Source organism: Syngnathus floridae, chromosome 22 (genome assembly GCF_059516105.1).
Source record: "Syngnathus floridae isolate MCC-2025c chromosome 22, RoL_Sflo_1.0, whole genome shotgun sequence".
NCBI lineage: Eukaryota > Metazoa > Chordata > Actinopteri > Syngnathiformes > Syngnathidae > Syngnathus > Syngnathus floridae.
The window spans coordinates 736,698-751,174 of record NC_142434.1 but is presented as its reverse complement, the minus strand read 5'-3'; the positions used below and the strand labels follow the sequence as shown (position 1 = coordinate 751,174).

Genomic DNA, 14,477 nt, shown 5'->3' with positions numbered 1-14,477 from the left:
TATAAGACACCATAACAATACACATTTTGAGAACTAACACTGTTCATTAAAAAAGTTTTTGTGGTCACTTGTTTTCTGCGTTTGGTCAAGCAGAATTTGAAAAACAATCGGTAAAACTTGTCGCAGTAGCGGAAGTGTGCTCCCTTGCCAATCTCCCACTTCCGGTCCTTCCCTCAAACCTGTCCGAAACGTCATCGCCCGCTCATGGTTCCGCCTTGCAAATGGCCTAGGCACATTCTCCTTCCTCCACAGGCCAAATGCACTGCAATGTTTTGGACTTGGCCGCAAGAAGGTAGCCGAGTCTGAGCCTCTTTCCCTGAGAGCCTGCTGGATCTCGTCACGATCCATTTGAAGGAGAAACGATGGCCCACTTTCTGTGGCCGGAGCCGCTGTCAAGCGCGCAGCTCAAGCGGCTGGAGGAGCACAAGTACAGCGCCTCGGGTCGCTCCTTGGTGGAGCCGCCGTGTCAGATCTATTGGAACTGGCTCGTCCAGCAAATTCCGACGTGGGTGGCCCCGAACACGCTCACTATCGTGGGCCTGTTGGTCAACATCGTCTCCACGCTCCTGCTCGTGCTTTATTGCCCCACGGCCACGGAGGAGGTGAGTTGAGGCGACCTTGGACAAAGTTTCTCCAGACACCCGCTCGCGGAATCAAGTCCTTGCATTGAGCGAATGAATGTGAATTTGACTATTTAAATAAACGGATCGAATGAACTCATTGGGAGACTTTATTAACAGTAATACCAGAGTGCAATTGGAAATTCGGCGTTAAAAATAGCATTTAAAATCCCTTCTGTTTGTGTTTAATTCGGGGATTTAGTCACTGTTACGTGTAAACAAGTCTCAAACGAGCCTTTCGTGCTTCCTTGTTAATTGATCGGTGGTTGGATCTCAAACACATCTAGTTGTCTGGATCGATGATCGCGCGGTTCATTCTTGCGGTTGTCCGCCTGTCTCGCTTATGGGACGCCGGGGTGCGGGTGTCAAAACACGACAATGCGGAGGACGTCGCCGCCCCTGCTGTTGATCCCAACAAGCGAGCACTTTAGCATAAAGTTAGCCTAGTTGCTAAATGACACGTCAGATGACGTCATCGTCCGTGCTGACGCCACTCATCTGGCATCACCTTTACTCCTGGATAAACGACAACGCGCTGGACCAGTTCACCCTGCTTTTAGTGCTAATTACGTTTCTTACTACTCACTCAAAGTCCACATTTGATCTGATTGCACACTTATCTGCATTGATTATTCACTCATTAAGCAACAAACTCTGAGAGGATCTAATGTTAAACACGTGTTTCTGGATTGCCACCGTGCAATAAAAAGCATGCACCTCCAAGTGGCTTTTTATCTGAAACCCAAAGATAAAAAGTTGTTTGGATGAAAGCACACTTTGGAGTTTCATGTTTTTCAGAGGTCAATTGCAAGAAATTCATTCACCCCAAAAAATGCACTTTGTCAAGGCTCCGTAAATCAATTGAAGTGTATTTGGTCAATGGAATCTTACCTTCAGGCTCCAGCATGGGCTTTCATTCTGAGTGCGCTGGGTCTCTTCGTGTACCAGTCTCTGGACGCCATCGATGGCAAGCAGGCCCGCAGGACCAACAGCAGCTCGGCCCTCGGCGAGCTCTTTGACCACGGCTGCGACGCCGTCTCCACAGGTGCTCCGTAATCCAGCCTCGAAGCTCCCCGCGGTGTCGTTGCTGAGGTCTTGCGTGATCTTGCTGCAGTGTTTGTCGCCGTGGGCACGTGCATCTCCTGCGGCATCGGCCGATACCCCCACTGGATATTCTTCTGCGGCTTCATCGGGATGTTCATGTTCTTCTGCGCCCACTGGCAGACCTACGTGTCAGGAACTCTTCGCTTTGGCCTGTGAGTCCTCCCCCGACTTGGGCGCATGCCAACTAGCGCTTGTCCTCCTCAGCCGCTTTGTCTCCTGGGCAGAGTGGATGTCACCGAGGTGCAGTTTGCCATCATCGTCATGTACCTGATGTCCGCCTTTGGTGGGGTGAGCCTTTGGCAAACCACGGTAACTTGAACCGGCTCCTTCAGCAGCCTGGCAGTTGTCCACTTGCGGCTCTTCAATCTGTGTCTTGTTTTTCAAGCTGCCCCTCATTGGACTGCAACTCTACATCTTCCCCATCGTGGGCATCATCGGCGGGGCCCTCTACTCCTGCCACAACTACTTCCACGTCATTCTCAATGGCGGCGTGGGTAAAAATGGCTCCACTGTGGCGGTAAGCCCTGGCGAATAGCGTCGTGATGTGGCGCCATATAACCGTTGACGCTGCGCAGGACACCAGCGTGCTGAGTCCCGGCTTGCACATCGGCCTCATCCTCACGCTGGCCTTCATCATCTTCAAGAAGTCATCCAGTCAGCTATTTGAGCACCACCCCTGCCTCTACCTTCTCGCCTTCGGCATGGTCATCGCCAAGATCTCCAACAAGCTTGTGGTGGGTTGCTCTTGAAATTTCTTCTTTCCTGCACCGTGTGGAATGTCGACAAAGGGTTTATTGCTCGACGCAGGTGGCGCACATGACCAAGAGTGAGCTCCACCTACCGGACACGGCCTTCATCGGCCCGGGCCTCCTCTTCCTCAACCAGTACTTCAACAGCTTCATCGACGAGTACGTCGTCCTCTGGATCGCCACGGTCAGTTCCTTGTCTTGCGCTTGAGAATTAGAATCTCACGTTCATTCATTCGTGTCGTAATCAACCGATTGTGCAAAAACTACTGAAACAGGTTGGTGAGAACCTACTTGTTCTAACACCAACAACGAATAATTCTTCAGGTGCTCTCTCTGGTGGACCTGACGCGCTACTGCACGGGGGTGTGCCACCAGATCGCCGGCCACTTGCGCATCCGCGTCTTCAGCATCACGCCGCCCGGCCCCGCCCACCGCGACTGACGGCTTGCCCGGCGGGAGGAGGCGGAGGGCGACGCGGACCGCTCCCCGCTCCTGAAAGCAGACGACGATGACATCGAGAAGAGACCCCGCACCTCAAGCCTTGACCGAGTGATCACCTCTGCCTGAAAAAAAAGAAAAAAAAAAAAGAAATCAAATAAAAACTTGGCCAAAGTTAAAAAAATGCTCAAAAACAAACATCTGAAATACCAAAGTTTTTTTTAAAACATAATTTTTTGGGGGGGTAATCGGTCAATACAATGAATGTGACTAAATGCGATCAATCGGGGTGGATTCAATGAGGAGGAAAAAAAAAAAAAAAGATTTCCGATGAGGTGTTTTGGTCAGCAGGCTACTTAAAGCGTTTTCATGTCATCGCCATTTGTTCTGCTTTCTGACTTCTTCTCCCTTAAGGGCTAATAATGAATGTTGTGATTGTATACAATTCGCCTTAATTCATTTTCTTGTAATTACAAAAAATAATAATAATTGTGAATATTGCAAACCAAAACTTTGTATGCGTTTTCCACTGAGAACTGCAATAGAGAAGCTTCCCTTTTATCGGATTGACACATTTCTCCTCCAGCGAATCTGATGTGCTTATTCAGGTTGATGGGATTTCTTCTTCTGTGGTAGCGCTTTCATATTTTAGGTTCTGTTTTCTACTCTGGAAAATTACATGTTTTTCTTGTTTTGAAATGTACAACCGCCATTTTTCACTGCTCACTAATAGAACTGGATTGCACATTTTTACTAACAAGAATATGTGTGTAGGAGTTTGTAATAAAGAAACTATTTTTCATGCATTCCTCTTGTCGTGCTCGTGCAAGAGAGTGATGGACACATTGCGCAACATGCGGCGCTATGATAATGGCACTTGGAAAGCATTCCTGTCGTCAATGCTGCTTGCCAAGTCCTCCTGATCTATAGGAGGGTGTCATCATCTATGAATTTATGCTATGTGGCGTGCCCCTGCACCTGATTGACATGTAAACGATGGAGATGAAGGTTGTCATGGAAGACAAGCAGAGACTTGTCAAGCTTTGGGTGCAAAACGTGTTGACGCCTCTTCTCTCTCACCTACGGAAGGCCAGCAGCCTGGATGCAGGGTCAGGAGCTTTTATTGTTTTGCTTCAAAGAGTTGTCATTTTGAAGGAGAAACGATGGCCTACTTTCTGTGTTCGGAGCCGCTGTCAAGCGCGCAGCTCAAGCAGCTGGAGGTGTACAAGTACAGTCCCTCGGGTCGCTCTTTGCTGGAGCCGCCGTGTCAGATCTACTGGAACTGGCTGGTCCGCCAAATCCCCATGTGGGTGGCCCCCAACGCGCTCAGTATGGCGGGCCTGTTGGTCAACATCGCCTCCACGCTCCTGCTCGTGTTTTTTTGCCCCACGGCCACGGAGGAGGTGAGTCGAGGCGACCTTAAACAAAGTTTATTGACAGTGATAACGGAGCGCTATTGATAATTCTGCGTTAAAAACTGTATTTGAAATCTCGTGGATGTCACACCACCACCGATGCCCCTGTTGTTGATCCCAACAAACTCCAGTCCTACATGTTTCCCTTGTTAAATACACTTGATTCAATTTGTCAATAACTACTCCCTCCAAGTATTTTACCCGTTTACACTCATGAATTAAGTGTATTTTTGGTTACCTTCAGGCTCCAGCATGGGCTTTCATCCTGAGTGCTCTGGGTCTCTTCGTGTACCAGTCTCTGGACGCCATCGACGGCAAGCAGGCCCGCAGGACCAACGTGGAATCGGCCCTCGACGAGCATTTTGACCACGGCTGCGACGCCGTCTCCACAGGTGCTCCTTGATCCAGCCTCGAGGCTCCCCGCGGTGTCGTTGCTGAGGTCTTGCCTTATCTTGCTGCAGTGTTTATCGCCGTGGGAACGTGCATCTCCTGCGGCATCGGCCGATACCCGCACTGGATATTCTTCTGCGGCTTCATCGGGATGTTCATGTGCTTCTGCGCCCACTGGCAGACCTACGTTTCGGGGACTGTTCGCTTTGGCCTGTGAGTGAGTCCACCCACCCTCCCCCTTGCACTGATCCTCCTCAGCCGCTTTGTCTCCTGGGCAGGGTGGATGTCACCGAGGCGCAGTTTGCCATCATCGTCATGTACCTGATGTCCGCCTTTGGTGGGGTGAGCCTTTGGCAAACCACGGTAACTTGAACCGGCTCCTTCAGCAGCCTGGCAGTTGTCCACTTGCGGCTCTTCAATCTGTGTCTTGTTTTTCAAGCTGCCCCTCATTGGACTGCAACTCTACATCTTCCCCATCTTGGGCATCATCGGCGGGGCCCTCTATTCTTGCCACAACAACTTCCACGTCATTCTCAATGGCGGTGCGGGTAAAGGTTTGAGTCCCGGCTTGCACATTGGCCTCATCCTCACGCTGGCCTTCATCATCTTCAAAAAGTCGTCTACTCAGCTGTTTGAGCACCACCCCTGCTTCTACTTGCTCGCCTTCGGCATGGTCATCGCCAAGCTCTCCAACAAGCTTGTGGTGGGTTGCTCTCGACACTCCTGCGCCGTGTGGAACGTCGACAAAGTTTTTGCTCCTAGCAGGTGGCGCACATAACCAAGAGCGAACTTCAGCTGCCAGATACGGCCTTCATCGGCCCGGGCCTCCTTTTCCTCAACCAGCTCTTCGACAGCTTCGTCGACGACTACCTCGTCCTCTGGATCGCCACGGTCAGTACTTCAGAATTTGTCAAAACGGAGCCCTGTTAAAGCTTCAGAGTGGGACAAACGCTCTCGCCTTTGTTCATTCCTATTGTAATCAAGTGTGCAAAAGTAGCAAAACACGTTAGCGAGAACCTACTTGTTCTAACGCCAACAACTATAAACTCTTCAGGTACTCTCCTCGGTGGACCTGACGTGCTACTTCACGGGGGTGTGCCGTCAGATCGCCGGCCACTTGGGCATGCGCGTCTTCAGCATCACGCCGCCCGGCTCCGCCCACCGCGACTGACGGCGAGGCGGACCGTTCCCTGCTCCTGAAAGCAGACGACGAACTTGCCCAAAGTTACAAAAAATGCTAAAAGACAAAACATCTGAAAACGTTTTTTTTTAAAACATTTTTGTTTGCCCCAACGACTTTTTTTTTTTTTAAACAGGTCAATACAATGAATGTGACTAAACGTGATCAATCGAGGTGGATTGAGTGAGTGATTATGAATATTGAATACCAAAACAACTTTGGACACGTTTTCCACTGATCACTGCAATACAGAAGCTTCCCTTTTATCGGAACAATTTTTCATGCATTTCTCTTGTCGTGGTGCTTTTGGGAAACAGCAGAAGAGAGCGACGGACACGTCCGGACACATTTTATTTCAGTCGGAAGAACCGTAGCAAGCGACTCGTAAAGGGCGGCGACATACAGTATAAAGCGCTCAGTCTCCATGGCAACGTCACAATCTCAAAAATAAGTTAAGAGCCGATGTGTCTGAATTTCAGACATTAGAGCGAGTCTGCCGCGTCCCACGGGGACACACGCGCGAGAAGGAAGCTGCCGCAACTGACAAACACACATTCGAGAAAGGCCCGTTGAGTCCTAAACGCGCACACACACACACACAATAGTAGACGACATCTTGACAAAACATTTGTAAAAGGAACAAAGAAGGCACTTGTAGGTCTCATATTGTCGAAGACATGATTGGAAATGGACGACTCCTTGTTTTACAATTTCATTAAAACGTACCGAGTAGCAAAGTGTCCAACAGTTCCTGACGCGAAAGAAACCAGCGCTTGAGGAACCCGTGTCAAATCGTCAGTCTGTGGTCGTTTTCACGGCCTCCCAAAAAAAATTGAAATAGAAAGCCTCAGGAGTGCAAAAGAGTGAAAGAAAAAAAAATCCATATGGATCCTCAGAGTACGAAGACGCATCAGAGGACTTCCTGGTTCAAACTCTCTCGGGGTTGTCGTGCTTGGCCATTGGGCGACGGGAGAATAGCTTGCGCTTTAAGTGGACCAGCTGTGAGAAAATGGAAGTACCATTGTGATACTGGAGGACCGCAAGAAATGCGTTTTGACCAAGCGTCCTGGTCACTAAAGGATGGCTAGCAGTAAGCGGCGGGGATCGCTTAAGGTCAGCGTAGGCGTTTGCGTCTCTTGGAGACATCGCGATGACGTCAAAACCCGGCTTGCTTTCCGTCTTTTTTAGCCACAAAATGGGTGCGAACCGCGCAAGGCCACTGACTCTCTGGCAGACATGGAGTCTTCCCAAAGGGGAGGGGTTGTCTTTGGTTTCAGCCGAGTCAGGTCCTGGCACGGCTCGCCACACATGAGACGGATGAGCCGGCGGGTTGGGAATTTGGGTGGCCAAATCACGGCAACGGGGAGACGCGGAAGACGCGGGCGGGAGACACTGACCTGTTCGGCGAAGAAGGACATGACGGTGAAGGCCACCAGCGCCACGAGGACACAGTGGGTCCAGAACTTCAGCTTGTCCCGGTAGACTCGCCTGGGAGCAGGAGGGAGGGGGCCGCGTTAATGGACATGCGAGCAATGAACAAAAGAAAAAGCCGGTGATGCAATAGGGAGGCATCCAGCGGTGGCAGCACTTTGCTCCAAAGAAACTCGGGGAGGTGATGAAAGGCTCAGCTTACCACTTCCATCTGAGGGGGCTCGTCTAATTTTAAAGTCTCTGTGTGAGGCCTGACATTGACCCCGAGCGGGGGGGGGGGGTCTTTGGACACCCCCCTCGCCCTCCCTCTATCAGGATCCCCATGGTGACAAGCTGGCAACACTTGGCCCGGTGCGCTGACAGCCACCCGGGTGCTTGCGAGGTTATGATGCTGCCATTATTAGCAGCTGCCGCGCGCTGAGAGACGTATTCATTACCTCCGCCAAGGAAAGCTTGTTGCTTGCGCCGTTCACGCCCGTGTTTGACGTCCTTGCTACGCCTTGAATTATCACAACGAGGACACTCCGCCCCCCCCCCCCCCCCCCCATTCTAAACTTTTCACCCCACATATTCATTAATTCACTCACTTCTGTTCTGTTCCTAATCAAGTGGCGGAAATGACCTACCATTCGTGGAGCTCGTCCATGTGAAGGAAGCGGTTGCGGTACTCCCTGGGCAGCTCAAACTGGGACGGCAGCGGGAACATGGAGTCGTAGAAGTCCCTCAGCACGGCCTTCACGGTGGCGGCGTCCTTGTGGGTGTGGTCGATGTTGTCGTTCAGACAGATGAACTTCCTGCGGGAGCAAACCCGAGTGTGTTAGCGAGGGACCTCAACGGGAAATCCTCACGGAGACCGTCGCCACCTGGGATTCTTCCTGATGTCATCCAGCTGGCCCACCACGTGCGACACGTTGGTGCGGACCATCTTGAAGGCGATGTCCTCCTCGCCCTTGATCTCAAACCTGCGCGAGGAGCGCTCGACGTCTTAAAAGCCGGCGAGGGAGGATTTTGAACATGCCGGTGTTGCGACTCACTTGTACTTGTTCTGGTCCACGAAGGCTTTGCGAATGCGATCCGTGATGGGCGTGCAGTGCATGATGAGGCCTTTGGTGACGGGCGGCTGGAAAACAAAATCCATCGTGTGACTCAAAAGCGCCAAATGGAGCTTGCGTACGCGTTTTGAGCTGGCCGTTCACCATGCTGTGGTCGTAGTAGGCCTCCTGGGTAGGGTTCACCAGGTGGAGCTGGCTCAGGTTCTTCGGGAGTGTCTTGGAGCAGTTGATCAACATCTGCTCCAAGCTCGTAAGGTCCTGGACGAGAAACAATGTGTCTTCGATCTATCTCTCAAAGGAATATTATCCCAAAAAAGAAAAAAAAAAAAAACAGTTTAGGAGACCGACCAACAGGTTGAGGGGGAGCTCGTGAATCCTGGCTGCCAGAGTGCGGATCTCGCGATCGGACAGGACGCCGGAGTGGTCGGTGTCCACCTCGTCAAACACCTCGGAGACGTTGAGCAGTTGCTGGGTGCTCATCAAGAAGTAGAAGTAGGAGAAGGCAAACTGCATGTCGTCCGGGTGGCGCACGCGGTGAGCCGACGTCTGGTCAAAGTCGTCTGGGAATCTGCAGGGAAATTAAGAGGCGCCCGGCGCGTCACAGCCTCGTTACGAGACTCACCCCGCTTCGCTTTTGAGTCGGGCCATTCGGCCGGGTCGCTCACGTGTCCTGCAGCTCCTGCATGACCAGCCGATCAATCATATGCGGCATGTGCGCGGGGACCTTGCGAGACGCAAAGCCAAACTGGCGGTTGAGCAGCTTGTTGACGTGGCGCAGCGAGTCGGCAAAGGTGTCGCGCAACTTGCGTCCGCCGGCGCCGCCATCCGTGTCATACGTCAGCGCCCTCTGCAGGCGCTCTTCTTCCTGTTGAAAACAAAGACACCAATCACAAGAGCTTCAGGACCATCTCGGACCATCAATCCCTAAATCAGGGCAGCCAACTTGATCCTAGCAGGATGATTTTTTGTGAGCTCACCTCCAGCAGGTCTTGGAAGTACTTCTTCTTCTCCCATGGGAGGAAGCCTCTGTCAGCCGGGACAAAGTGTTGGAGCTTCCTCCCCACGGCAGAAACGTGGTGGGGCTGCTGCACTTGCCATTCGGTGCTCTTTAATTTGGTAATGTGGCTCAGGAGCTTGGAGGTTTTGGGCCTCTCCGTCAGAATAGGAAGGTCAAGCTTGTCTCCGTCACGTTCCTCCTGGTAGGTGCTGAGCAGCTGAGCCTTGGTGAGGTTGTAACCCTTCAGTGTGATGTCTCCTTTGAGGAGTTTCTCATCCAGCTTCTGAAGCTCCATGCGCACGAGAGCTGGCAAGAGTGACTCGTTGAGAGCGGGAACGTCTATGACGGCCACCAGTTCTTCCGCTTGCTTCTTCTGGACCTTGGGAGCCCTCTTGTCTTCCGGTATGTCAGAGAAGACAAAGGGCGCTTCCGTCATCACCGAGGGCTTGCGGCTGGAGCTTTCCCTGCCGCTCTGTGTCCTGTTAAGCGGCGGAATCTGACGCGTGTCCACGGCGACGCTGAAGATCTTGGTAAACGCCGTGCTGTCCTCTCTTTGGAAGGTGACGTTGTAATGGAGCGTGCTGGCGTTGTGGCCGGGGTGGAGCACAAGGTGGATGGTCTTCCACTTGTTGGCCACGGAGGTGTGACGCACCGTCGGGTTGTCGCTCACGTGGGCCTCCGAAACCCTTTGGAGGAGACAAAAAGTCTAATTCCATTTCTCATGGGAAGCTAGTGTAAATTTGTCAGAAACTTACCTGTGCGCCAGTCCGTCGAAGCTGAAATAAGGTCGGGTCTCTCCGACCGGGAGGACGTACGCAGTCTGGTTACTCAGCAGAGTGACGCGGTGCAGCTCTCCAAAATGCTCTGCGGCGTAAACGCGCAGTGGATCAGCAATTGAAGCAGAAGCACTCCGATTTGCCCGAAGGGTCACCTGTGCCGCAGTCGCCCACGTCGAAGCCGCAGGAGAGCACGTTGCAGGCTTGGTCGCAGAATTTGTCCGCCAGCCAGGAGGTGGCGCAACCTTGGTTACAGTAGGAGGCTGCGGCCAGGCCGAGTTGACCGCCGGCGAACTGCCACAAATGCCCGCCGACTTCGCCGGGGCCGCCGACAGGGAACCTGCTGCTCCCTGCGGCACCTGACAGAAAAAAAACCACAATTTCTAATTTCCACGGAAATGTCCAGAAATGTTCCAAGCCAAGCCTCCAGCGCATCTTCACCAGCGCAGTCGCCTCCGTCCCAGTCGCAGGCCGAGTTGTTGCACGCCTTGTCACAATAGCCGTCCTTGATCCAGGATCCCGGGCAGCCATCCGCGCAATTTGGAACGGGCCAGGTGAGGTACACCTGCACGGAAGGGGGAACCCAAGCTTACGGGTCGTATATTTGCGGCAACCACGACTCGCGGTACCTTCTGTCCTTTGGAATGGCTGTAGAAGTCGTCCGGCCAGACGTCTTTGCCAAACATCACGTCGTCGTTGAGGTAAATGAACTTCTGCGAGAGTCCCGGGATGCGGTGGATGTGACTCTCGATGGCGGGCGAGCTGAAGGTGGGGAGGTGGCTGCGGTTCAAGAACAGCTCCTGCCGTTCACAGCAAATCGTTTGGGTTCGTTGGAGCCCTTGAGGCGACGGGGGGACGCTACCTGATGCGTGACGACGGAAACGCGAGGGTTGTCCAGGTTGAGCCAGGAGGGAATCTGCCCGTTGGTGACCACAAAGACATGTCGCACCCAGGGCGCGTGTTTCTCCACGGAGCGCAGGGAGTAGCGCAGCTCCTCGTTGTCCTCGAAGCGGCTGGCCGAGACGTCCTCGTCCTGCTTGGACTATATTATTTGTGAATATCACCTTTGTTTTTGTTTTTTTTGTAAAGCGAGGCGGCGAGACTCCAGTCATTACCTGCGAGATGGCGCTCAGGTCCCAGAAGAGGTAGGCGGGGCTAATGGTCAGCTCCTTCCCATCCAGCGTCAGGTTCTTCTTGGACTTTTGCATGAGGTCGGTGAAGTCTTGCGGGCCTTTGAGGTGAAGCAGAGCGATGCTGGCCTCCGAATACAGCTCAAACTGAGGAAGGCAACGTTTGACAGACGATTGGACCTCCATTTCAGACCCCCATCAAGCGCAATTCTTTGAATCTAAACTGACATTCAATATGTCGCCGTAATGAAAAGCTCATTTGCTAAATTTAACCAGCAAATGGATTGAGTTTGGAAGATTGTGTGATGTCATCACCACCACATACTTTGCAGATAAACCGTGTGTGTGTGAGGGGCGCCACCGAGAGCCCCCCCCACCCCTTTTCCAAATCTAAGCTTCCCGGGAAAGCGTTTGCTCGCCGCCTCACTCCATCATCGAGCGTCTCACATGAGCTGGCGCGCTGCCGCCGCCGCCGCCTCCTCCTCCTCTCGCTGCCTTTAGATGAGGATTACTGGGGTCTTACGGAGCGGCCGGCCCGGATCGCGTTGCATCTCTATTATGGTAGAGCTGATAATGCTCTCGCGTGTATACAAACATTGAGCGTGGCGGCCTCACAAAGACGCCTTTCATCGCCGGCCAGTGTCAACAGTTTCACTCAGGCGCGGTATACAAACGTTCCAAAGTATAAATATGCCACATGCTAGCGTCAAAAGGAGAGTGTTGGGGGTGTGGTGCTGGTTGCGACATCAGCTATTAATAATATGGACTCACAACACCGCTTTTCGCAGAATGAGCTTGGCCACACCAGGAAACACCACACAGCGCTCCCTTGTGGTTGAAATGGAACAAATCGGTAAGGGCAGATGAAATGGAGTTCTGTTTGCTTTGACGTAATCCGTGCTGATCTAGCCATATAAGCTTCCAGCCTCCTTCAAGGATGATGACACCGTCTCGGAATAGCCCTGCCTCGGAGCCGCATTCTTGCAATGTATGGAAAGAGTCACGTTACGCACACGCCAGCGTACGTTAACGCGCCCGCCGCGCTGTAAAACTGGACCACGTGAAGCTCATCTTTGGACAGCGGCAAGAGGAGATGGCGGAAAGAGTGCGACGCTGCCACCTGCTGCTCGTTTTCAACGGCTCAACCCTCAGTCCTATTTGACCAGCCGCTGTTTGTGAAGATTTTAAACCAAATTTTCGATTCATTTGAACTTTTGACCTGTTTTATCTTGTCGGTGACAAATGAGGGCAGCTTGGTTCGCAGCTGCTCCGTTTCCTTGAAGGTGGCCGGGAAGCCGCTGAGGTAGGCCAGCGTCTGCATGCGGATCAGACCCGGAGCCTCTTTATCCGTGGTCTGCGGAAAACAGGACATAGTGACGGAAATGCGACTTCCTTGGAAAGCTCAGGTGAGGACATTACAATAAAACTCACTAGGTAACATCGGGACACGGAGAATTTCTTGTCTTCCTTGAACGTTTCTACATAGGCGTTCTCAGCTGAGAGAAGGGGGGGAGATTCCACATTCATTTATTTAACTCATCATCAGGTTTATCACCAGATGGGCTATTTTTCAGACCCACCGTCTGCCTGGGAATTGAAGACCAGCACGGAGGCGGCGGTGGACGGGTGAACGGGCCTGCGAAGCTGCAGCAGCTCCTTGGCGGCCGCCAGCGCCGGCGAGAGCGCCGGCAACTCCCGGAGCGTGGCGTTGGCCGGCAGGGCGGGTTCCAACGCCAGCATGGGTGCCATGATGCAGTGGGAGAGCAAACATTCTGCTTTGGCCCTGGAGGAGTGTGCCGCAGCAGTCAGGAAAACAAACTTTTGTAAAAGTATCGGGACATTGAGTATTACCTGACTTTCGGTCCTTCTGTCGTCTCACTTGAATTTTTCCCCAGATGTTCTCTATGTGGAGACACATAACACATAATAGTGGCACAGTGGCACCTTGACTCAAAAGCCGTCTGTCGGGCTACCTCAGAACTCTCTGTTCCTCTGCCAGTTGCTCTCTCACGGCTTTAAGTTCTCTCAGCAGAGCCACGTCGGTGCCATTCACCCACGTGTACACCACGTCGATGGGCATGGGTAGGCAGAGCCTGTAAGAGATTACAAACCAAGCGCAGGCATCAGACGTGTGCAAAGTAATGTGCGGATTTGAGGCTGGAGAAAGCCAACCGTGCTCACCTGCTTTGAAATGACTTGCCGCCCAAGTTGTCTCGGTAGGAGTCAAAGAGCACATGGTACTGGTCTCGGCTCCACTCCACCACCACCTGAAATATTGATGATCGTGTTATAGTTCCTCCTTAGCTCGCTGCCCTTTTAACTTTGAACTGTGTAGGAAGCTCCTATAGAAGTATATTGGTGAATATTGACAACTGAATTTGCTTTGTAAAACATCACCAAATAAGAACGAGGATAGTCAAGCTGACAAATGGCGGCATTTCAGTTCATTTGGCTTTGAGGCTGAATTTTAGAACACCATCCGCTCCAATCGAATGTTGAACGGGTTCTTCTCAGAACTGCATTACGCCAAGCTAACATCTGCTAACATGAGACGACGAGAAGATGTTCAAACGCTAGTTGTGTCGACCCAACGAAAGGGAGCATCTTACCTCCCCGAATTGGAAAGCGGAAACAATCATGAGGACGATGCCGCCGAAGCAAAGGTAGAGTCCATAACGGTGGGACAGACAGGTGTACGTCTGCCGCTGAAGAAGCTTCAGCACCGAGTTGACGACTACCATGGCTCTCCTGGGCCAACCATAGCGCCGCATTCATTCGACAATAGCGAGTCAAAACACCGAGATAAACACACGGGACATCACAAGAGAGCGGGATGAGTCAGCTGACCGTCAGCACACATGACAGCCATACGTGTGGTCACTTCTTCGTCGACGACGGCGGCGGGCTTTCAGCAACCCCGCTTCCGCAGTTTGTCGCCCTCTAGCGGCGGGGAGTGGTTCTTCCACCTGGCCTCCACCCTATCTGGCTTCAAGCGGCAACAATCATTTAGCAATTAAAAGTGCCATAACGCATTCCATTGATCGGATACCTGTTAATGGACATTATGAATAGAATTGTTCGAAAATAATAACAGATGGAAAGCATGGCATTATGCTATTCACACCACTCAAACACGTTCAAAAAAATTCAAGCCATTCAGTGTATATATATATATATATATATGTATATATATAT

At 52.1% G+C, this 14,477-nt stretch overlaps 3 protein-coding genes across 4 annotated transcripts; 2 read left to right on the top strand and 1 right to left on the bottom strand.

The window, feature by feature from the left end:
• Positions 1 to 193: 193 nt before the first annotated feature.
• Positions 194 to 3,717, top strand: LOC148379023 (cholinephosphotransferase 1-like). The gene is made up of 8 exons (XM_088367475.1): positions 194 to 602; positions 1,518 to 1,665; positions 1,735 to 1,876; positions 1,949 to 2,033; positions 2,110 to 2,241; positions 2,300 to 2,458; positions 2,532 to 2,657; positions 2,798 to 3,717. Exons 1-8 carry the CDS (start codon positions 363 to 365, stop codon positions 2,912 to 2,914), a joined length of 1,149 nt encoding a protein of 382 aa, XP_088223601.1. The 5' UTR covers positions 194 to 362; the 3' UTR covers positions 2,915 to 3,717.
• Positions 3,718 to 4,007: 290 nt separating this feature from the next.
• Positions 4,008 to 5,946, top strand: LOC148379022 (cholinephosphotransferase 1-like). Its single transcript, XM_088367495.1, has 7 exons — positions 4,008 to 4,314; positions 4,571 to 4,718; positions 4,788 to 4,929; positions 4,995 to 5,079; positions 5,156 to 5,419; positions 5,482 to 5,607; positions 5,771 to 5,946. The coding sequence occupies exons 1-7, from the start codon at positions 4,075 to 4,077 to the stop codon at positions 5,885 to 5,887; spliced, it is 1,122 nt and encodes a 373-aa protein (XP_088223621.1). The 5' UTR covers positions 4,008 to 4,074; the 3' UTR covers positions 5,888 to 5,946.
• Positions 5,947 to 6,228: 282 nt separating this feature from the next.
• On the bottom strand, positions 6,229 to 14,230 carry gnptab (N-acetylglucosamine-1-phosphate transferase subunits alpha and beta). 2 transcript variants are annotated; one of them, XM_088367457.1, is made up of 22 exons: positions 13,875 to 14,230; positions 13,464 to 13,549; positions 13,256 to 13,375; positions 13,134 to 13,184; positions 12,863 to 13,065; positions 12,714 to 12,778; positions 12,502 to 12,636; positions 11,268 to 11,429; positions 11,015 to 11,194; positions 10,782 to 10,952; positions 10,594 to 10,717; positions 10,308 to 10,511; positions 10,132 to 10,240; positions 9,357 to 10,062; positions 9,045 to 9,244; positions 8,728 to 8,947; positions 8,524 to 8,637; positions 8,362 to 8,447; positions 8,191 to 8,289; positions 7,954 to 8,121; positions 7,294 to 7,384; positions 6,229 to 6,895 (listed from the first exon to the last, which is right to left on the bottom strand). In XM_088367457.1, the coding sequence occupies exons 1-22, from the start codon at positions 14,055 to 14,057 to the stop codon at positions 6,824 to 6,826; spliced, it is 3,549 nt and encodes a 1,182-aa protein (XP_088223583.1). In that variant the 5' UTR covers positions 14,058 to 14,230; the 3' UTR covers positions 6,229 to 6,823. The 2 variants fall into 2 exon arrangements, with proteins under 2 accessions (XP_088223583.1, XP_088223582.1); XM_088367456.1 differs by having other exon boundaries at positions 13,892 to 14,228.
• Between the last annotated feature and the right edge of the window lie 247 nt (positions 14,231 to 14,477).

What these genes read in the sequence shown, in the direction of transcription:
- LOC148379023 (XM_088367475.1), top strand. Translation starts at nt 363, where the DNA reads ATGGCCCACTTTCTGTGGCCGGAGCCGCTGTCAAGCGCGCAGCTCAAG. An exon ending in GGAACTCTTCGCTTTGGCCT is followed by an intron (nt 1,877 to 1,948) that starts GTGAGTCCTCCC and finishes TCTCCTGGGCAG; the next exon opens with AGTGGATGTCACCGAGGTGC. An exon ending in TGAGCCTTTGGCAAACCACG is followed by an intron (nt 2,034 to 2,109) that starts GTAACTTGAACC and finishes TTGTTTTTCAAG; the next exon opens with CTGCCCCTCATTGGACTGCA.
- LOC148379022 (XM_088367495.1), top strand. Translation starts at nt 4,075, where the DNA reads ATGGCCTACTTTCTGTGTTCGGAGCCGCTGTCAAGCGCGCAGCTCAAG. An exon ending in AGCTCTCCAACAAGCTTGTG is followed by an intron (nt 5,420 to 5,481) that starts GTGGGTTGCTCT and finishes TGCTCCTAGCAG; the next exon opens with GTGGCGCACATAACCAAGAG. An exon ending in TCGTCCTCTGGATCGCCACG is followed by an intron (nt 5,608 to 5,770) that starts GTCAGTACTTCA and finishes TAAACTCTTCAG; the next exon opens with GTACTCTCCTCGGTGGACCT.
- gnptab (XM_088367457.1), bottom strand. Translation starts at nt 14,057, where the DNA reads ATGAATGCGGCGCTATGGTTGGCCCAGGAGAGCCATGGTAGTCGTCAA. An exon ending in TCACCGACAAGATAAAACAG is followed by an intron (nt 11,430 to 12,501) that starts GTCAAAAGTTCA and finishes TGCCTTCCTCAG; the next exon opens with TTTGAGCTGTATTCGGAGGC. An exon ending in ACTTCCAAGACCTGCTGGAG is followed by an intron (nt 9,245 to 9,356) that starts GTGAGCTCACAA and finishes TGTTTTCAACAG; the next exon opens with GAAGAAGAGCGCCTGCAGAG.